This window comes from Aotus nancymaae, unplaced genomic scaffold (genome assembly GCF_030222135.1).
Source record: "Aotus nancymaae isolate 86718 unplaced genomic scaffold, 86718_ANA_hifiasm-v0.15.2.pri h1tg000088l, whole genome shotgun sequence".
Lineage (NCBI taxonomy): Eukaryota > Metazoa > Chordata > Mammalia > Primates > Aotidae > Aotus > Aotus nancymaae.
The window spans coordinates 6818087-6842351 of record NW_026988503.1 but is presented as its reverse complement, the minus strand read 5'-3'; the positions used below and the strand labels follow the sequence as shown (position 1 = coordinate 6842351).

The 24265-nt window shown below is 32.5% G+C and overlaps 1 protein-coding gene across 7 annotated transcripts in view; it reads left to right on the top strand.

Moving 5' to 3' along the window:
* PCDH9 (protocadherin 9) overlaps positions 1-24265 on the top strand; it is a 926664-nt gene that overhangs the window by 6398 nt on the left and 896001 nt on the right. The window contains exon 3 of one of the 7 annotated variants that reach the window (XM_012442856.3): positions 10052-23283. The exons of the other annotated variants lie outside the window; for them this stretch is intronic. Coding sequence (XP_012298279.1) covers positions 10052-10204 — 153 coding nt within the window. The 3' untranslated portion in view covers positions 10205-23283. Of the gene's footprint in view, positions 1-10051; positions 23284-24265 lie in introns of those variants that run through there. 7 annotated transcript variants of the gene reach the window in all.

The window sequence follows — 24265 nt, the reverse complement described above, 5'->3', positions numbered from 1 at the left end:
TAATTTTGGACAATGAGTCACACAGATAATCCCAGAACATCAAGTATAATATGTATTACCATACAACTAAAATCTCCATTTTTTTAAAGTAAAATATTAAACACTGGAGCACTTTAAACATACAGATATTTAAAGCTTAAATACACAGGAAGAAATGACTTAAATTAGTATAGAATTTTAAAGGAGACTATGAGGTTATAACATATAAGTCAAAGTTGGAACGACTAATTTTTGTGTTAACTTTGTTAGCGTTTGAAAAGAAGTTGATGTTTTAAAATTTAGAAAATATTCAGGCTTAGTAAAGGTTTTTAAAAGTTAAATAGTTAACCATGAAAAGAAAAATGATTTATGAAACTAAATGAGTTTAACTAAAAAGTTGCTCTTTTAATGAACAGAAAGAAAAATTTTAAAATTATTGACTTCTATTGTGAAGGTCACTCACCATACACTTAGGGTATTTTATGATATGCATAATTATGACGAGAAACTAATGATTTAAAACTTTTCAGGTAAAATCTGACATTTGTTTTCCAAAAAAATGTACTGATATACTTCCAACATCATCTTTTTTTCTGTCTATGTGTTGTGATAGCAGCATTGATGTGTAGAACCACTTTTTCTGACCTCCCCAAAAGTTGAACCTATATATAGTGCAGTGACATAAATGTTAAGAGCATTTCAGCAAAGTATGCAAAGGATCTTTTGTTGAGGGTTAGTCAGTCATAAAAGTCTTTGGATGATGTAATCTTTCAAATAGGATACTAATTCTCTAACTGGAACTAAAGTGCATTTTAGAAATTCCTTGTGACGGTGTGTCACTTTGCAGTTCTCCTATAGGTATTCCAATATTCAAATAGAGCTAGGTAATTCACTGTTTTGATAAAGAGCTATTAAAATGGCTTTGCTTACACCTTTTAAATGTTTTCATGCTGAAAAAGAAATATTGTGATGTTGGGGAAAAGAAATGGAAGCCGGTAGAGAAGTGGTGGTGATATACAGAGCAGTATATACATTTTTTGGAGAAAAAGAAGCATATTTCCTGTGACTGAGCAACATAAAATATATAGTAGCCTTTAAAAATTTGTTTTAACTGAACTGTATGATTGTTGTCTGCAGATGTTCTAGTTAAGCTGAAAAGTAAAAACTTTTTCAACTCGTGGCTTTTATATAAATTGTGCTCCTGAAGCTACACAATTTTGAAAGAGTAACATTTCTTACTATAAAAACTTTCAAAGGAATTTATTTTAAAAAACATAATCTGTGAGGAGTTTAGTTGCATGAGCACTATTGCTCACACCATCTTTTCATTTTATGCTGTTGATTGATATGTGGGTGCAATGCAAGATTCTTGAGTAAAAGGTTACCAAACTTAAATTTCACTCATTTATACTGTGTGTATAATGAAAACATAATGTCTGACTCTTAGATCTTGAATTTATTTGTGGTACATCAATTCCTATATTGTCTGACATTTTTCCCCTTGCTATTTTCCCTTGTGTTAACCTGCAAAGAATGTTAAGAAACAACTATACATCATATTCCTCATTCACTCTGTTTTATAAAACTTTCATGTGTCACTGAATTTTTCACAGATTATTTCTTACAAATTTTTGGAAGTGTCATTAGCCTTTATAGGTTAAGAATTTTCCTTTTTTTTTTTTGGCAAAATATCATGTCTTGGTATTTATTTATAAAACAACAACAACAACAACAAAGTTGATAGCCAAAAGGTTAAGAGGATGAAAATGACAACATTATCAATTCCAATAAGGCTTTAAATGATAAAATTCATTGGTATATTTGTCTAAAAGAAAAACAATATTGTTGACAGATATTGTTTTAAAATATGATATTGATTCTCACCGTGGAATGTCTGGGAATCATCTGGAGTACTTCTTAAAACAGGATTGTTGGGTTCTACTCCAGAGATTCTGATTTAGTACCTCTGAGATCAGGCCTGAAAATATACATTGCTAACAAGTTCCTAGGTGATATTGATGCTGCTTGTCCAGGGCCCACACTTTGAGAACCACTGCCTTAGCATATTGGAACAGGAAGTGCCAGCCTCTTTCCCTCTCATATAATCATTTCCAGAGGACCTGTTTTTGCGCAGCCCAACGCTCAGCCCACTTATTGACAGCTGTTTTATTGTAGCTGGAGGCTTTACAGTAAGCTGTTTATTGCTGTTTCCCAACCCAGTTGACAGCATTTGGGGAATTAATTTTCTTGGTCCCTATGTGGTTTTTTGCAGGGTGGGAAGAGGGACGATAAATGAAAATGTTAAAGTAAAAGAAGTAGTCACCCATTTACATTTGACAACTTCTTCAAGTAGTAAAACAGTCTGTAAGAGTTGCACTCGACTTTGCTTCTGGGTAAACAGTCATTTAATTTTCTAAATGAAATACTTATTTTAGAGTTTTAAACATCCTGACTTTTCACAATCTAGAGTGTTTGCTCATATATATTTGACTATATATTGAGGAATGTGTACACTGAACATGTGTATGCATGCTGTACTTAAGTGTATACATGTATTTTTACAGTATAAAGGCAATTTATTCTATTCCAAACCATTTAGAGATACTATATTACATTTATGATTACTTTTCATTTTTGAATAATGCACTACAACCACTACTGAAATGTTATTATGTCATGTAACATGCAGAAGGCAGTCATAGAACTGATATTTAGGACAGCCAGGAAAAGAATGTAATTGAAAGTGAAGGGAGCAAATGATAACTAGTGTGAGGCTAGCAAAAAAATTTAAGATATTTTCAACTATTAAGTTTTAGAATAGATGTATATAGTGACAGTTGAACACAAGTGACAATTGATCCCGTAAATAGAAATCATTTTCAAAATGTTATCAGCTGTGATTTTTATTTCTATGGGCTTTTTGGCTAAGTGCCTTATGGTCATGAAGTCAGTTTTCATACTTAAGAGGTAGAAGATACCCAGAACCCTTGGATATAGACACAGGTTTTTGAAATGAGGGTAGGCCTTCCATTCAAACTGCTATCTTTCTAGTCAGGTTTGTGAGACAAATATTTGATTTTTTTTTTTTCCATCTTGATATTCCTAAACTATAAAATTTAAGATGCATTTTGACATTCTGTTGTTAATAACCTTAAGGAGAATTAAAATGAAAAGTTGCTATTGTATTAAATATAGACATGTCTGCTGATTTCTGAATATTTGTTACCATGGAGAAAATAATACATGTGGTGAAAATATTCCATTAATTTTTTGTTGCCATTAATTCTAAATATAGAAACAATGCACATTAATGTTCTCCTTAGTTTCAGGTCAGTTACCCTCATGGTGAGACAGGACAGGCTTTGGTGTCATTAAAATTACTTCGAAAATATTGTGCTTGTAATAACATGTTACATTCTTATGGTATAAACATATTCTTATTTAAATAATTGCAAGCTATCCTTTATCTTCTCATGATTGCATATATTAAATTGAAATATGTGAAATAGTAAAATGGAGACAGTTTAGATGTAAGGAAAAGCCTCAAATGTAAAATCAAATTTTCTTACAGTTAATGAGGATTTATATTGAACCTTGAGGTTTCATTTTCATATTGACATATTTAAAATATCTATAAATTATACCCATAATATTAGATATGGCATCATAATGCATTCTTTTTCATATTACATAATGTTATACTACATTATAATGTTATACTCCATTATACTCCAGTATAACTCCATAATGTTATACTACATTATGGAGATATGAAAATGACACCTTTAAATCATTTAATTTTCTGTAATCTTGTTTCCACAACAATTTTTCTTGTATTATTTAGATTGTTTTTATTTCTAAATTTTTCTTTTTGTTTTTTTGGTTGGGGGAATTCAGAAATCCACCAAATGCTGAAAGTTACAGTCATTGCCTTGGTCCAGATATACCAGTCTGGGTGTTTACAGGGTTTCAGGGCCAAGTCAAATATCTGTATTGCTTTTTTACAATACTTCTCAGTTTGACTTTGTTAAAGGTTAACTCTTAGCTTGTATATAGTTAAAAACAAAACAAAACTGGAAATCAGTGGATTGTTTGTTATTTTGACTTAAAATCCTTGGTGCAAGCTTTCTGTGAATTTTGTTTGGTGTTTTCTTGAAGGTAATCCTTCATTATAACTAGAAATTACTCTCTTGCTAATATTAGTAAATCATTTAATATCATGTATTTCACTGAGTCGGAAAGTACAAATTAGTTGATGTGGGTTTTTTAAAGTTTGGTCTTCCTGACAGCCAACTTCACATTTAATATTTTTTCCCACAATTCATTATGTATAAGGACCCTAAAATTTATATCAGGTTTGTTAAAATATGACTCTAATCACAGGCCAGGCATTAGTACAAATTTGGAAATGCAAGTCAGGAAGAGGCTTATTCTAAAGTTTTATGGAGGCATAGAAGTCAGACGTTTTAATAAGTAATAATGCTAATATCTTATGGTGTTTGACATAATTAGCAACCCCCAAATCTGCATTATACTACAGAAGAAAAGACAAATGTAGAAATAGGATCTCTCATGTACATAAGGAGATATACTCTGCTGTTTAAGATTTCATTGGTTGTTATTTAAGAAAACTGTCAAATCTGTCAAACATTTCATTTAGAAAGGAACACATGCTTTTTGCCTTTGTTTGATACAAACCTATTGGGCTGTCAGTCATCAGAAACATAGAACAAAAAAGATTTATTACTATGATTGACATTTTGCTTTTGATTTATTTTCTTTTTTTCTATAAGCCAAGATTCATTAAAATTTTAAATTTCTAAATAAGTTAAACAACTGTCCTTTTTTAACAGTAAAGAGTGATACAGGAATAAACTGGAAAAACAACCCATATTTAATCTTTCTCACTCATATTTTTATCCTATAGACAGTTTGTCTCTGATAGACAAGAATAGTGGCAGAATCAGTAGAATTTTCTGAGCCATAGCATATAAATATAAGAAATGCAGAACTCAAAGTCATTCATTAGGGATCTGTTTTTACATATTTATTCATTATTTAAATGGCATATGAAAATATTTTCCCTTGATCTTTAACAGTTTGATTGATTAGAGTGCCATAAGCACATATCACATTTAAAATGAGGGGCTTGGGACCACCTGTACAGCTAATGGCAAAGATAGAAACACAGTCAAGGTCTTTGAGGAATATTTGATTGATTCTATCATTTTATACTAATTATTCCAGATCCTTGAGAAAATATATGAAATTAATTTATCTGTTCTTGAAAGGACTCTGCTAAGTACAGCTTCACCACTTATTAATTTATATAGATTTTTAATTGTGTGGGTTGTGGGAAAGAATGGAAATGTGGTCAGTTTTATCAGGTTTGTATAATATCTTGTATTTTAACTTTCTTGCATAGTTTGTGTCTCTATCTGACCATCTCTGCATTTAAGTATTACACTGCTTTGTTAATATCCACTCTCTGGGCCTTTTTCAGTCTGTTAGCAGTTGATTAAGAAACACTCTAATCCCTTTCAGGATATTGAGGAGCTAATGGATTGCAGAGTATTTGGGTCTTTAAGCTTCTATTGTAAATGGTATGAAGAATTGTCATTGAGCTGATATTTGCATATATCTCTCTCAGTGCTAGTTACTTTGCCTCCTTTTTGTCCTCTTAATCTTCAGCTTTCATTCTGGGAATATTTATTTTAGTCGGAAATAAGCATGCCAGTGATAGAAATTTGGGATTCACCTCCAAATGAATGCCATCACAGACAGGGAAGCTCTGGCACATTTTGCATAGATCTGTATGAACACAGTGAACCCTTCATAAGCTCTTAGATTGCAGGAAATCAGTGCTGAAAATTAAGTGGGGTTTTAGAGATTTGCAAAGTAGAGAGCTTTGTATAATGCTGGTATTGCAGGTGCCTATTAAATATGAAGTAAAGGCTTTGTAATACAACTAGCTAACACATTTCCCTCCACATTAGAGTGATTTATAGCCTAGGGAATTAGTCTTGTCTATTTTTTTCCAAATGCAGAAACATTGGATGTGTCTGAAAGAATAAAAATCTCAAATACATGCCTTACAGTGGACTGATTTGCTGTTTGATGATTCTAATTATTCAAGATAGATGATGCAGGCTCGCTTGTACTTCCTTGTGGTATCTCTGATGCCCATGATCTGGCCTTCATTTCTCCTGAGAAGAAACTCTCAATTGTGTGTGCAGACTCTCTTCTGAACATAAATCAGATTAACACCCTAGGTGTCTATAAGACTATATAGCATTACCATAATGAAGAGGCCTGCATACAAAGTGAATGCTTCCATCCTCATAGGGGTTGCTATTGAATCATTTCTCAAACTGTACTTTTAGTATTCATCTTTGCTGCATTTGTAAATTGTGTGTATTTGTAGCACAGCACTTTGTTCTAGACATACATGGATTTCAATATATTTACCTTCATGACAATGTTTAATAAAATCCCTTGCAGTTCTTTAATGCTTAATGTCTTTGACTAGCCCTGTTAGATATAAATGGGAACAAATAGCCCTGCATATTTTAAAATGATTTTACAAATCCTATATTTTCACCTATTAGAAAAAGTGTGTAATCCATATGCAACCCACAGTAGGCACAGGGGCTTGTGAGAGTCATAATAGATGATTGATTTAGAAAAGAAAACAGTTTTTGTGCAAGACAATAGCAACTGCAATTCAGTGAATTAGGGTTTTTTTTTTTCTTATTAAAAAAACCTCATTAAGGAAAAAAAAAATGTAAACACAGAAGGGCTTATGAAATGAAGCTGTATCTTTTACAGAAGGAGAATGTCTTCTAACAGTAGTAGTTCTGTAGTAGACATTTTCTGGAAAGAAAAATACTAGTGGTTTTTTGGATTCAGTGGATGCAACCAATCTGTGCCTCTGTGTGATAGCAGCTGCATGCTGAGGACTTTCAAATACACAGCTACATAGGATTCGGCAGGAAACTTTTTGTAGAAGGTGCAAGTGACAAATGGAGACAAAATGGAGTGAGTTCTGAGTTGTGAGTTGATGCCCTCCTGTGTCATATATTCATGTCATTGAACCAATTTTCACATAAATGTCTAGAATCACAATAGCCTTCCTTATGTGTGTCAGCTGGGAACACACCTGAACTGGCTACTTTTCTTTGCTCCATTTCTTGTCATTCACTAGATGGATTATATTCATGTGTGTTATTAATACATATGATTTCTTAGTTTCTTAATAGTTTTTAAAGTGATGTAAAATTATTTCTGCACAATCTTCTCCATATATATATTTGCTTAAGACAACCATAGAGTGTAAAAAAAAAATCTATGATATGTCCTTTCTTGCTAGAAATAGTAACTTCATATTTATTCTGACTTATGGTCTCAGTTAAACCAAATACTGGTATATCATCACTTAAAGCATAATAATCTTAGAGAATATAAGAAAGTCCCTCAAAGTAAGAGACTATGTCTGTCTTACCTTTGTAATTCTAACACTGAACCCACAGCAGTGCTGAGAAGGGTGAACTTAGTAGGCATTCAGTAAATTTTCCTTTGCTATTTTTTAACTTGAGCTTTTCTTACTGATGCCATTTTTCAAGTTAAGGAATAATGTTAGATTTAGTTATATAGATTAATAATATTTCAATGCATTCCCAGCCCATTCAAATTTCCAACATAAAAGAGATGGTAGATATTATGCAAAAATAAATTATGGTTTTTTTTGCCTCAAAATTGAAATAGGTATCAAAATGGCATTATACCATAGCAAAAATGGACACAGTTTTTAGGATATTTTAGTATGACATGAACTCATTTTCATTCTTGGTCTTAACAGCAAGATTTTCTGCCATGCACTAGAAGCAAAATATTTTGAATTAATTGATTGATTTTTAAGCATGGTAATAATTAAGTAAAAGTTTCTTGACAACTAAAGTCTCTGTTTTAGACAATTAAATTCTGCTTTATCTAAGTATTATTGACTTCTATATGATACTGGGAGCAACAGTCCCCAGGGTTTAAACTATTCCTGCAGGACCATCTGTTATTGGCAGGGTCTGTGCATCCTCTCCAGCTGATGTTGTGTCAACCCAGGCGTATTTCAGGAGTGTTCCTAACACGGCCCTGGTTCTTGATGATCTTTGGGTCTCAAATGGCAACTCAGTTAAACCAAATGCTGGTATATCATTACTTAAAGCAGAATAATCTTAGAGAATATAAGAAAGGCCCTCAAAGTAAGAGACTATGTCTTACTTACCTTTGTATTTCTAACACTGAGCCCACAACAGTGCTGAGAAGGGTGAACTCAGGAGGCATTCAGTAAACTTTGACGTAACCTGAAGATCAGTGATATGGAAATCATATTTTATTTATGTAATATTTTCCACTCATTTAATCTTTATAACAATCATTTAAGAAAGACATCATTCGTGTTCAAAATATATTCTCCCATCGCTTAGAGATGTCTGTGGGTCCCGTTTTCTCCCTCATTTCTGACATATCACTATGTCTGCCCATCATATCATGGTTTTTCATATTAGGAAATAACGAGAAGGTGAAAGGTGAGCTAAATAAACAGAATCAGATTCCTTCACTTCCGAGCCTCTTCACCCCAAACTTTTATTTAAACCTTTCAGTACTTAGGTCATTGATTTATTACTTCTAAACATAATGATCAATATATGTACGTTGATAGGTGCCTGATAGAGATACCTGTTAGTCAGAAAAATAAATTATCACATTAAAATTCCCTTAATAGACTTTTGAGCCATCCAGACAGTATGCTAGAATCAAGTATAAATTCTATAAAAAGAAGCAAAATAATAATTGAATAGTGATTAATGCAGTGTCTAGCTACTACATTAATTTTAGAAAGGTAAATTTGGTGTCTAATAGAACTCATAGAATAGTTACACATTCTCAAGTCTCCAGTGGACCTTTGAGATTATTTGGCCTACTTAATTCCTTTTTTTTTTTTTTTTTTTTTTTTTTGAGATGGAGTCTTGCTCTGTCTCCAGGCTGGAGTGCAGTGGCGCAATCTCGGCTCACTGCAACCTCTGCCTCCTGGGTTCAAGCGATTCTTCCGCCTCAGCCTCCCGAGTAGCTGGGACCACAGGCGCGTGCCACCATGCCCGGCTAATTTTTTTTTTTTTGTATTTTTAGTAGAGACGGGTTTTCACCATGTTGACCAGGATGGTCTCGATCTCTTGACGTCGTGATCCGCCCACCTCGGCCTCCCAAAGTGCTGGGATTACAGGCGTGAGCCACCGTGCCCGGCCTGGCCTACTTAATTCTTATTCTGACTGAAGAAATGGAGACTATGAGAACTAGTTTGATATTTGGAGTGAGAAAAACTGACTTGCTGAACTATTGCATAAAGACTGTGTGACACTGGGCACATCATTTAAATGTGCTAGTCCTTGCTTTCCTTGTCTGCAAAATGGGTGTAATCATGCCAAATCCATACAAAGTTGTCATGAGATTAAATGAACAGATATATATGTCTGTTCACATCTTTTCACATCCTTTCACATCTTTCCCTATGTGAATGGGAACTTTTTCCCTGAAGAAGATCCCTGAAGAACTTTTTCTGTATATTTATACGTATATACATTTACATATGTTTAAATGTCTGGCCCGCAATAGTCAGACACTGAAGACATGTTACCTGTTTTTCTACCTCTTGTCCAAGAATAGCAGGTTGCCACTGACAGAGGTTTACACATTCATTTGGTGAATGCTTTCTTGTTTTTGGTTGTTGCCCTGAATCTGAGTTTTCTTATATCTTTTTCACAAGTCATCTGTGTTAATCTGCTTTTGTGTTAAAACACTATCTGGTTTCTGATTCCTTAGGACTTTTGAAAGGTTGATCTTCATAGCAGTATCTTGATATAGCATATTTTATGTTATTTTTTATCTTAGTCCCTGTTGTTTGACATTTGTATAATTGCTTCATCTTTTATTTTGAGTATTTTACCTATTTCATTTGTCCACCATGTTTTAAAATTATTCTGTTCCTTTTAGTGTTTGTGATGAATTTACTTCCCCATAGGTTACCCAGAAGCTCCACCCGTCTGGGAAGTTTCACCTTATACATCACTCCTATTACAAAACAACATATAGAGTGAATCTGTTTAACAGTCAGTACTTAACACAGCTGGAATCATTTGAAACCTGCTGGTTCCTGCTTCCAATTATTCCATAGACTGGAAAGCATCTCTGTTGAGGTAATGGCATCCATGGTGTAATCAAACTAGCTAAAATGCCTAAAAGTATATGGATCATATTTCTGGGATTCATCAAATTTATGCCAGAAGCATAATAACCAGCAGCTTTTACTATTTTTCTTATTTTAACCTATATTTATTTTATAAGTAAGTTTTTCATATCTGAATTTACAAGTTTGTAATGTTTGAGTACATGAGTGACATAATAACATGAATGAGACTCAACAAATAAAAGTATTGCACTTCAAAAAATACCTTTTGATAATATCCTGGGGCCAAAATCATTTCCTTTTGTTGGAACAGCTGAAACTATCATGGTAAAGTTGCTGATTTGTATTTGGAGCAGAATGTAATGGAGATTTGTTACTAGTTTAATTAACTTTATCAACGAAATAAGAAGTAGATATAGTCAAGTTTTGGTTGGCTTTATTGTGATTTCAATTGCACAAATTAAATATATAACTTCTTGTTGGTCTTTACCACCCTTGCAGTGCAATACAATTGTTTTTGGATTGACCATTTGGTTTAGTTCTAGTTTTATATAAGATAACAGTTTCATAAGAAGAAACGAATTTAAAACAAAGCAAACTAACAAAAAAATACTCATTCTTTGCACTTAGACAGTTTGATCAAACACATAAAACCTGGAAAACTGGTGTGATTTTCTTTAGGCTACTGCTTATTTTACACTAAGATATTATATCCATTTTATACCACTGGGATACTGAACAGGGCAGGGACATAGTGTGGATAGTATCCTGGATATCAGGCCTCTTAGGGTTCTTATAAGGATTAAAGCATGGCATATAGTACATGTTCAGTAAATTCAATTTAATCCCACCACATAGGCAGACATGGACCTAATCAGGCAAAATGTCAGTGTTAAACACATTTTAAATGGTTAAAATCAGGCTTTAAGGATTTGGATTCATTGTTTTATTTGAAATATTTAGCATTCTCATGGTATCAGGTATATATACATGTATACTATATGAAGCTACATATTTATCATATACTGCTAAATGCCTATTAAGAAGACTACCATTTTATGTTTTTCATATCAGTGGTTTCCTCTATTAGCTTTTATAATGGAGAGGTAACTGTCTCAGAAAGTCTATGTAAATTCCAGTTCAGATAATGAACAACTATTTATTCTGTGAAGACATTTGTATTTCCTGGACTGTACCTTTCACATCTTTCCCTATGTGAATGGGTTCCCTGAAGAACTTTTTCTGCCTGCTGAACACTTATTTGATGGTAAGTTGGACAATGAGATAATATCCAAACTTACCACTAGATTACTAAACCATATCATATTTTCCCTAATGGATACCAATACTTATTCCAGAATTATATTTTATAATTTTAAATTTGCATGCTTTCAAATGTATCTGACATTTAACTGAATTTTTCTGCTGCCAAAGATCTTGTCATATGATCCATGCATAGATACACAACTAGGCATTTTTATTTTGTATTAATTTTGTTATTCAACACACATTTAATAACTAAGTGCTATGATTCAGGAACAACATTAGACAATGGGAATTTTTTTTTAAGATCAAAAAATATTGTCTTTCCTTTAAAATATTCCATTAAGTTTTAAGCACAATACTTTTTTTTTCCTTGGAATTTCCTTATTAAAAAAAATATGAGTTCATTCTCAGTTTTAAATAGATGTCATCATTTCCCTGAAATATATTTTTTAAAGTCTCCCTCGCTCACATTTTTTTAACTACTGCTGGAGACTTGATCTTTCAATGGGGTAATAAAATTCCAAGATCTATTACTCTAATTATAAGAATGCCAGGTTTAAATTTATCCTTTGGTTAATTTAGAGGGAAATGTACTTTTTCATTCTTAAAATCACACTCCTTCTACAAGCAAAGGTGCTAATAAAATATAGTAGGAAGTAAAACTTCATTTTTTTAAACTACATGAGATTAGCATGTTTGCTATATTAAAAATTACTTTAAAAACATGGCACACATTGGTAATGTTGAATAATAACCGAAGCTAAAGTAGACAGTGTTTCTCTAAAAATGGAATTTCACTTGTAGAGGCATCAGATTTGGAAGGGCTATTTCAAGTCATGTTATTTTGAAAAAATGTTTTAGCCTTCACCCTTTAAAAAGACATGTTTAACATAGATACAGAACATAGATATTAAACTCTGACTGGAATAAATGTTTGGTTTAATTGGCTTTTGCCTCCAGATGGTTCTGATTTTGGGAAGTCCTTTTTCTTATGAATATTTATCACTATACTTCAAGGAACCATGCAATGATATAAATGTTGAAAACAGAGACCTTTATTTTATATATATATTTTCCTAAATTGAAAAACATACATATCCTGAAAATTTGGTTTTCTTTAATCATAGAAGAAAATGTCATAATTGGCTTTACATTACAGGAAAGACAGACTATGTTATTTTTAACTCAATCATTTCTAAAACACTAATTTACATGTGGATGAATGTTTACATAAGCAGGTCATCCCCAAATTTCAAAATCATATTTCAACCAAAATTTTGTTTTTTGAAAAATAATGCATGTAATGCCTCACCTGCACATTCTTTTGCAAACATATTTTAAGAAATAAATCTTTATTGTCAGAAAACATACTATTTTAATTGCAATTAGACTTCTGTGATAACCATCAAGCTGGTGCCTAACTCTAAAAGGATCTTTCCAACTGTTCTGTGGATGCTTAGGCTTAGGCAACAATCACCAAGTGATTACTATAATTTAAATGAACTACAAAATTGAAACCTGCTAAAATATGTAGACCTCTGGAATAAAATGTGTATTTACGCTTGTTAATTAAATGTTGATTAAAATTTTTATACAAATTATTATTGGATTGATATGACTAACCAAAAAAACTTTATGTAATTCACTTTTTAATACTATGAAATATAGACAGTTTGGTAAGCTAACTTAGAACCACCAAGCAATGGGATATATTAAGCTTAGGAAGATACATACATTTAAATAAAGGTTGGTGTAGAAGTCACATGAGAGTTGCCCTGTCCCTAGTAACGAGTTTATACATAAAATACAAAAGGTGGCATTCAGACCACTATTCACAGGGACAATTAACTTTGTGAGTTTACATAGTTTCAATTCCTTGATTATTCTGATTATAAGTGACTATGCAATGCATTACCACATAAAATAAACCAGTAGTGGTTACTAAAATCAGTACTTAGATTTTTCCCATTTTAAATTATTTTCTCTCTTTTTGGCTGTAATAACGTCTATTCAAAACCATTTATACTTTGCTAGAATTGCAGTTAGCATCTTGAGAATTCAGTTTTCTCCTCTGAAAATTAGATAATTGGACTCAGCCATTTTTCATTTCTATTATTAAAAATTGAACTACAGCTTTTGTTAATTACTTAGGGAAACATCACTCCTTGGCAGGTTTTCTCTTGCCACCCAACATCCATCTGGCCTACTTCTTTCTATTATCAGTTGATACATGTTCAAATAGTGCACATCAATGTTAACATTGGCTCAAGAAAAACAATTACAAAGTAAATCACATGGTTCAGTCTCTCCTAACAATGAATGATTTGCAATATTCCCATTGTTTGTATGATCTATGTTATCACTCTCTTGCATTAGTGTTGATAACAGAGTATTGCCTTTATCTTTTTTGAGGTTGCTACCTGATTAATTTTCCCCTTCTGAACTAGAAAATTAACTTTTTTCTCTTAAATTAGAAATCAAAAAACAGAACTATAAAACCTCGAGCAGATTGTTGGCATTTATTGTTTGATTGGAAAGCCGTGAACTTAATATCATTATGTAGCTGCCATATTTTTATCTGTAATATTACTCTTATAATGTTTGATTTTATTTTCCATAGTAACACATTAAGGTGACTTTAGCATATTTCAACTTTCGTTAATATTGGAAAATTATATATAGATTTGCAATTATGTGTAAATATAATAAAAATATCAAACAGTGGTAATTTGGACTGATAATGTTAGTTATCAGGACAAGTCTTAGAAAAGCTAATTTAATCAAATGATACCCACTGATTTTATAGGCAGTTTCTTCATTCAAAATAAAAGTAATGTTAAATCGAATAAATAATTTGAATAATCAGAATTGCCAATCTCATGCTGAAGGAAAATCAACTTTGGGATTAGAAAAACCAAATTGCAAATTAGCTGAAATAGCACCCAAATATACCACATGATTGTTAAAAATAACAGTGTTATTTGATTACATGAACATAAAATAAAACTGTTTTGCCATCAGTGAATCTAACACATTTTCTTCAGAATACTGCGGTAATAAGAACCCACAGGATGGTTCTGAATCTTGAACAGCAGCTTAGGAGTACTTACTCCTCTAATGTCTCAATTTGCTTGTATTTATTATTACTTACTGCATTATACCCTTTCATCTTCTAACAAGTGTAGGAAGACCAAATTCTTTCCGTGTTTTTGATAGAGATATGATGAAGAGACTATTTTACACTGTAGGTGGGTCAGCCAAGGAGTCACTTTGCAAGTTTGGAAAGTTGACATCAATGGAGGAGACATATTAAGTAGTTCCAGAAATGCCACATTTTGGTCACAAGACACTGTTTAATCATATTAAGCAGTCTCTAATGCTCTCACCCTGAATGCCTTCTTTAAAATGTTCTACACACTTCCAATTTGAAGAGAGGTTAAAATATAAATGTGGCAAACAAATCACACAAAAAATATACATTCTTAAGGAGTTGTTCTTATGTTATAGTCCTCCAAGTGTGCCAATGACATATCTGAAATATGTGGTGCTAAAGTGAGACATTTTGTGTAATGGCTTAGTTGCCAGACTCAAGTACTGGGAATTCAGTCAATTCTGCTCTTGTAATACATTGTGTTGGCTTTCAGAACAATACTCCTGTGTTTCTCGGGAAAAGATATGAGTGTTTCCCTAATAGGAGAGCAAATGTTATAGCCAATAGTGAGAGGTAGGAAAGATATATAATACTTACACAACCTAAAGTATCACTTAAAGTACCCTTTAAATAAAGTTTGTTTAGAAATCATGAGTGTTCTGTTGTATGTAATGACCAACTTCAACATAAAATCAGAGACGTGGCAATGTCAACTTCACAAACAGTGGCAGCAAACATAGTGCTGTTATAAATACAGATTGTGTATCCCAAGCCCTTTGCTTTTTTCTATGTATATTCCTCTAACTACTCATATCAGAGATCTATATTCTGGTAAAGCCTTCCATAGTGACAGCTCCTGCATGCTTTTCTGTACTATTCAAACATGACCAGCAGCAAATATACTTACACTTTTTTTCCAGCCAATTCTTTCTTATTTCTGGTGACAGGAGTAAATCTACGTATGAGAAAATAAGAGAAATACTTATCTGTAGTCCCAAATGTTTTAATCACTACCTATGTCAGCCGAATTGTTTCCTAATCAAAAGTTGTGAGTATCTAATTTTTGGTCAAAATTGTCTGTTTATTATGGAGATTTTACTCATATAGGAAAAAAAGTGACATAAATATTATTAATACTAAATGACACTAATATGTCATTGGGGAATAACCATATGGCTCTATGAACATGATATGCTTTCTAAATATTCATCCCACAAATATATGGTCATTTGGAGGCTACTGAAAATAAAACCCACCAATTTTTTAATGTTGATAATATCTCTGACAGGAAATTATAAGGAATATAAAAGTAATACAAAACAAAAAAATTAGTTTGTGTCAAATGAACATGCAAGGATTTTGGCATAAGACACACTTTAGCTACTTGGGGTATTAATTAATTAATGAAATGTTAGTAGTATCTGACAAGGTGAGAAGATGGACAGACAAAGAAAATTCTGCCAGTTCACAGAGCATTGTCAGAGCAAGCATTCCCAGGACAATACAGTGAATCACAGCTATTTGATTAATCAAATCAGTTCTCTATTGTAAAACTACAAAGGGATGATGTCACTGGAATCGGATTTGGAATTGGATGCTTATAGATTAATAAAGTTGTATAGACTGTGCTTTCCAATATTTTGTCTCAGAAAAGAATAAATTCATTAGGAATTTGAACAAAAGTAACGTTACACAACCATTATAGTGTTAGAGTAGCCTATATAGGGAAAAAGCTAATAATAAAAAGTAATCAATTCATTAATCTCAATGGTGAGCTATTGGCATTGAAACTATTCATTGCATTGACATGATTAGTCATAGCTTTATTACTAAAAATGTGAATATGCTCTTAAACGTATATAAAACTTACTGGCCAAAATAATCCACAGTTAATTTCAGCTAAATAACTAATAATTTCACAGGAAAGTGGAAGGTATTTGAGGCTTTGTAAAAAGAGGATCACAGTGTTCACCTTGATACCATTATCTTTTGATTTCTGGAAACTCAGTTTGCAAGGCCTTGAAAGTAGATGTCAAACAGCAGATAATGATAATAGCTGATATCTACTAAATGCACCATGTGCCTAGAGTTCTTCTCAGCACTTTACATGTATTAACTCAAATAGGACCAACTACTTTTTGAGGCAGATACTATTATTATTGTCCCTATTTTACAGCTGAAGAGAAATTGAATAATTTGTTTCAGGTCACAGTTCTAGTAAGGGGAGAATAATTTACAATTCCAACCCTAGCAGTCTTATACCAGACACTGTGCTCTTAGCTGCTAATTAGTACTGCCTCTATCATGGAACTTCTAAGTAAAACATAAAATTATAGTCAATCAGCAAAAGTAAATTGTGCCAAAAATAAAATATTTGTGTAAAGGTTAAAAAAAAAAGGATCACTGAAGTCGAATTTAAGCTTTATTTATTTATTTATTTTCTTCATTATTATACAAATTTTGCTACTGAGCACAACACAAAGCATTATGACAGAACTATTCCCCGAGACGTGGGGAGATACTTCACAATGAACATTCACAGCCAGTGTACGGGAAAAGTAGAAATTAGCATTTGTATCTTTTAGGCAGTTGGATCCTAGATATTTTTTATAGACAGTGAATTTTAGTCATTAATTTAAAAAAATTGCTCTTTTTTTTCCTCTCTCTTTTTTTTTTTTTTTTTGAGATGATATCTCACTCTGTCGCCCAGGAGGGAGGGCATTGGCAACATCTCGGCTCACTGCAACCTCCGCCTCCCAGGTATGATTCTCCTGCCTCAGCCTCCCGAGTAGCTGGGATTACAGGCACGCACTACCACACTCAGCTAATTTTTTGTATTTTTAGTAGAAACAGGGTTTCACCCTGTTAGCCAGGATTATCTCGATTTCCTGACCTCGTGATCCACCCACCTCAGCCACGCAAAGTGCTGGGATTACTGGTGTGAGCCTCCATGCCCGGCCAATTATTCTTATTTTGTGCAATGACTCATATAAGGTAAGAAGAGAGCTAGAAGAGGGGAAAGTCAAACTCTAATGATAACAAGTATGTCTCAGGCCCAGACCACTTGACTAGAATGATGCTTTCCTTTTTTTTTTTTTTTTAAAAATCTTTATTCCAGCCCGGTGCCTGAATGGTTCAGAAGCAACCACCATGCATCTCTGTGCAAACTTGCCATCTAAGATCAGTATGGGCCTTCCTCCAGCCTATCTGTAATACATTGGGAGAATATATCTTCATGTCTATTTAGAAACATGCATATAATGTTATTTTAATGCTATTTATAAAATTTTAACCTTTTCCTAGAGTAGATTTTCCACTTTTATCACCCATAGCCACAAAATTATTCAGTTATTTTCTACAGTTCTATAAATATATCATAATTATGAGCTGCTTAATGTCCTCCTTAAAAACTTTAACAATATCTGGTAAATGCCAGTGTGGTGGCTCACACCTTTAATCCTAGTGCTTTGGGAGGCCAAGCAGGTGGATCACTTGAGTTCATGCATTTGAGAGCCATCTAGGCAACATAGCAAGACCCCATCTCTACAAAAAATACAAAAATTAGCCAGGTGTGGTGAGGCACACCTATAGTCTGAGCTATTTGGGAGGATGAGGCAGGAGGAGAGCTTGTGCCCAGGAGGCCAAGGTTGTAGTGAGCCAAGATTGCACCAATGCACTCCAACCTTGGCACTAAAGCAAGACCCTGTCTCAAAAAAAAAAAAAAAAAAAAATTCAGCAACCACATGTTGAATTCTCAAGATTCCTTTTAAACCTAAGAACTGGAGAGAATCATTTCAGCTATACAGTGAAATTAAATTTGTTTATCATAGATTATTATAATGGATGTATATTGATAAAATGTCGAGGTGAGAATGTTGCAGTTGTAATTTGAGGCCTATTTAAACGTTAAAATGAAATACAGAGTTATGGATGCACAGCTTTCCATATTGTGTTTGGCATAGGAAATTGATTCTCGGAATAATATGCTACCCTTTTTGTTCATTCTTTGTAGTGCATATGGATGATGGAATCACTTTCATGAGTACAGTTCTTATTTAGAACATAAATTCTGTAACATTCCTAGAAAATAAAAAAGATTTGTGTGTTCAAAACAAGTTTCTTGATATGAGACAAGCAGACTGACTTTCAATTACAAACCTTTCAATTTTGAACCTTGCATTTTTATTGCAAGAACTCAGTTATTTTCCAAAGTTTGGTTTGAGTTATTTTCAGGCAGCAGCTTTTTTCTTGAAATCCCTTACTGTTAAGTATAGTAGACAGAAATATTTCAATTACTCTAATTAAAAAGCAGAGTTCAACATGTTGACTGAAGGTGGAGTTTATGTTGTTCACTAAACAATAAGAAATTGGGAAGGGAATATTTTTGATAGATCATTGATGTGAGAAAGTTAAATTCACCATTAATTTGTCAATGAACTAGAGCCAGAGGGTTTCCTTTGTTAAAGTATTAAGATATTGGAAATGTATAATTCTTAGACACATGAACTCAAAGACATACTGGCGAGTTTACTTTTAGCTCACTGGTATATGCAAGATAGACATCAATTTGTGGTGAGGATATGAGGAAGTTTTTATCTATCTATTTGTTTAAAGAGTCATGTTTAGAGGAGCATTTTTTAAAAAAAGAAATACTCTTTTCAATGGAACTCATGTTTAATTAGACGAAACATAAGCAAACACTTTAAGTAATCGTTTTTTAGCAGATTTTCATGGAAGAGTGCCAAATTGTTTTGGTTTCACTATAGGTTTACGTTCTTCTGATAGAATTTCCAGTTGGGATTTGAAAAACAAAACTCTTGTCATACAGACATGAATACAGTGGCCTAACATGATGTGTTAAATTAGCTCTTCAGATTATTTAAAATATAGCTGGTGTTTTCCTTTATCCAGGGACTAATGTTCAAGATTTTGTGAAAAAGATAATTAACTTTGCATTGACATTCTGGATGTTGGTGATAATTTGTAGTGACATTATGCCTATTGGTTATGAGTGTGACAGGCAGGCAGACTGGATCCAAATGGACATTACAAGAGCCAAATTAAATAGTCTGAGCATTGGAAATTTCTGCCTTGAGGAAAGCAGAAGTTTTCAGCATGCACTTTGCGTTCTACCTCCACAATTATGGATTAATATACATCAATTCTAGGCAGTTGAGGAACGACATGAGAGGATTAATGGAACTGGACAACATTACACAAGTGAAGTGAAAATTCTGTAATGATTTTTCTGCGGTGTGTAGTAGACAAGGCAAATGGGCATCAGCTCCCAGCCTTTGCACCTTCAGAATTTCAAGAAAATGAATGAAAAGAGAAGTGAAAAACAGCTATCTAACTAAAGCTGGCATGATAATTTTTTCTCATCAAATACATACATCATTTTTCACAAATAAGGAGGAGTTATTCAACTGAGTGAGCCAATACTGAGTGCAGTGTATAATTTTGCCCATTTAATTGTGGCCACTTTTATCTCTTAAAACTACTTAAAGAAAAACTGTGCTTACTCCATATCCATAATAAGTAAAACATATTAGATGTAAAAATGAATATATATGACCAACCTTATATGTAATCATATTCATTTTGCTTTATGAAATGACTCTAAGGGGACATTATTTTTTCCACACCTTTTTAAAGTTTTGATAAGAATATTTAACTCCAATACATTGAGCTGCCCTAATGCCTACCGTTTCTTTTTTTCTCTACCACAAAGTTTACCTATCATATATAGATTTATGGCAATATTTTCTACCACCAAGGTTGTGGGTTTTTATTTTCCAAGTTACATGAAAACTTGATTGTCATTATTGTAAATTGATTATTTCCATAGAGGTGCTTTAATAAAATTTCTGATCTCAGACTTTAATTTGGTAAGCTCTTACACATATTTATAGATAATTTATGATAGAAGGGTTAATCTTTAGATTTTTACAATGTGATTTTCTTGTGATACGTATTCAGTGGAAGAGATTCTTTAATTGCATGCATTTTATTTTTTAACCACAAAATGTTTTTAAAAGCTATGCAAGAATTAGCAAAAGTAAACTACAGTAATATTAAAATTTTGCATCACCTTTACAGACCCAGCTCACTTAGGCAATGGTATTCTAGTAAATCACAGTATTTTTTTAAAGGTTGTTTTTCCTTATTACCTCCTGAAATTGTAATTTTAAAGCCAAAAGGGTCAGGAATGTTCCAAATTTAAGATGATTATTTGGAAAAGAGAGATATCACAATCTTGTTAAATATGCTATACTTAAGGTGATTGTAAATGAGTTTTTTTAAATATATATACAGGATGGCATTAAAACAGAATTACAAAGTCTATTAACTATAATGATGGAGTTCAGGATGCAGATAAAACGATTGTCTTAAACTTTCAATAAATTTGTTAGCCTATTTAAGAATACTTCTAGCTTATGAAACTTTGTTTATATTTATTTAGTTTCAAAAATTAAGAAGGAATTAGAGGATATTTGAAGTTCTTTTTGTTTAGTTTCTAAAATTGTGAGAGAATGGTCAAAAGACTGGTATGTCTTATTTAGAGTGAATGTGTACACACTTTACAGTTGAAAGAATCATTGCTTTGCTTCTGGCAAGATCTTAAAGCCCTGTATTGAGACAACATAGAGATTTGCTTAATTAACCCCTGTTCATTTCACAGGGCAAGAAATCAGATCCTCTTTGGCAATCATATGTTACCTGAATTATATTTAATCTCTTTATTACTCTGGAAATATACCAAGATATTCACACATTCACATACACACAGGCACACACAGAGAAAACTCTAGTGCAAATATGGCAAAATGAACACCCTCACTTATACATCAGGCCATTTCTTTTTCTCATAAATCGAATGTGAATAGCTCTGATGGCATTTCTCTCTGACTGAAAAATAAGATGCCATGTTTATTCCATGCAAAGCCCCTGTTTTACAGTTTTATGGCCCTCACTAAAATTAGATAAATCTGAATTTGTGTGTGTCCACTACTAAGCCTCCCTCATGCCACCTGACTTCTTGCAGAAAGTGTATATGCTTTCCATTCTGACCATTAAGAGGCAACTTGGTGAGTTATAGAGATGGACTGGGTGCTTGACATGTGGTGCTGCTCCATTAAAATAGTGGGCAATTGGTACTGGGGAGGTTTAGGAGAATTTAAGCTGTCTCTATTGTTTTTAGATGTGCTGTTAGATGTGGTAATATCCTAATATTTTATTAACAAAAATATAAAAATCCAACTTCAGTTCACATAATAGATTTTCTCATATTGCTTTTGTGGTCCAGATGTAAAAGATAACAACAATATTTCATTCTATAATCGTTTTCTAATATTACCAGGCAGTTTTTGTAGACAGAGCCAGATAACCATATTGCTCATTATTTAAGAGTAAAGTACATTTTTTCAATCGTTATTGCCTAAGTAATTTTTAGGAGGTGAATGGTTGAATGGTCCTCCCCACCTCACCACACCAAGATAGGTTGGTATGAGTGTTTGCTTTTCCTTTCTGTCTCTCTTTAAAGAATCCTATAGAAAATAACAGTATTGCTTCAATTTTTAAAAAACTTGATAATTTATATTGCATTTTATTTCTGAAAAATAGTCACATTTTTACATACCCCAAATAAATTGCCATGTGTAACTATGTACAAAAAATAATTAAATGTGACTGAAAAATATCTCACTTGTTGTACTATAATGTATGAATAATAGCAAATGTAAAACCCTTGACATCACATTTTCCTGTAATACTATTAGTCTATAGGTAACATTTACAATACAGTATATTCAATTGCTACCTTGTGAAATGAATTTTTGAGATTCTTAGTAAGGTACTAAATGAAACATTATTATTGAAGAGTTATAGGGGAAAATTTCCCAATTGAAAATTGATAATTAAAGTTATTTAAAATATGTATATTGCAGAGTAGATAAGAAGCTCAATGTAGCAATATATTTCTATTTTGAATTCAAATTAAGTTTTTATTACATAAAAACAAATTGGCTCAAGAACCAGGTGATGCATTTTAGAAAATTTAAAATAGCCAAAATAATGTTGAAATATGTTTTATGGATAATTTATCAATAAAAATTATTACCGTTAAAAATTGGTAGATTTCTTTCATCCCTGTGATAATGATTTAAATTGAATGGGAATTTAGTAACATACAGGGATGCGTCTTAATATCTATATTTGCTGAACAGTGGTAAACACACAATCAAAATTTGTCCTCATTAAAATGGACTTTTGTACATTATAATTTGAATTAAGTAGTAATGAATATATAAAGTATTTAAAGACTTGTATATCAAAATGTATAACATTCCATTTTTGGCTATATTTTGTAAAACATTTTTGGTGTAATCAGTATGACTCTCACATATGTCAAATCAAGTATTCTACTATTTATTTAAACAGATATATACCTAATGTATTTGAAAGCTTATTGCACTCATATAATTGTATATATTGTGGCTTCAAAAGTCTGTACTTATTCTTGCTTTAAGAAAGTAGTATGTGCATTTCTTTCCAATTTATTTTTAATTAATTATATTAAGGATAACATTCTTTACTAAATGTACCTTAAAATTCACAATAAAGTTTCAGAAATTGTTTTGTACAATGTTGAGACTTTGTGTTGAATTTGTTTGTGAACATTTTTTGAAATTGTGCTCTGGTCTTCTAATAAGGATTTCCTGACCTTAATCTTACTGATAAAATGATGAGTGGAAACATGTGGTTTGGCAAATAGCTAGCCCCTGTGTAAATAGGAGGTCATTCTCCTCCTAAGTGATGAATTGCTCACACGTGTGGAACCTTAGGCTAAAGGGTATAAGCTGGGCTTCCCCTCACTCTCCCAACCCCTAGGAACTCATTATGTCCCGTTTTCAGCCTCGGAATGAGCATTCTAGACGGCAGAGAAGCAGTTACAAGGAGGTGACGTGGAGAAAATATATGCAGGTCTGTTAAACACTTTTGTGCTCAATTTATAGCTGTTATTTAAGATATTTAATAGTAAAAGTTTGCAATACATTTCTTTTGAAGTGCTATTGAAAAAAGATAAAGCTAGACACTCAAATACAGTAAATACAAAGATACAGACTTGGTTTAGGTTTGCTCACTAGAGGACAGACACTTATTTTGCTAAAAAAAAGTTTAGATTCCTGGGTTGAGGACGAACTCTGTACCATCATGAGTCACCACAGTATTTAATATCACCTTATGAAACCTGCTGAGATACAACCACTTGGCTATTACCACAGAGAAACACATTACCTCTACCCTGCTGTGTATGGATACATTTGCTTTAACTATGTGTTTTATGTTTTGATTCCCTACAATAGAAGTGGGAAATTCAGTTAAATTTACATAGCAAATAAATCACTTTTCCAATTTATAGATTATTTTATGTATATGCTAATTAAAAACAAAAATACAACAAAATAATCATTGATAGCATTTAAAAGTCCCAGCATCTTTCATTCGAAAAGGGTCCCATTTTGTAAGGATATTCATTGAAAGAACAGAGGTGAAAAATTATCATAAATGTAGAATGTGTGTTCCAAAATTGCTTTTAGTCTTAAAGTTATATTTATTTTAACCCATAGTAT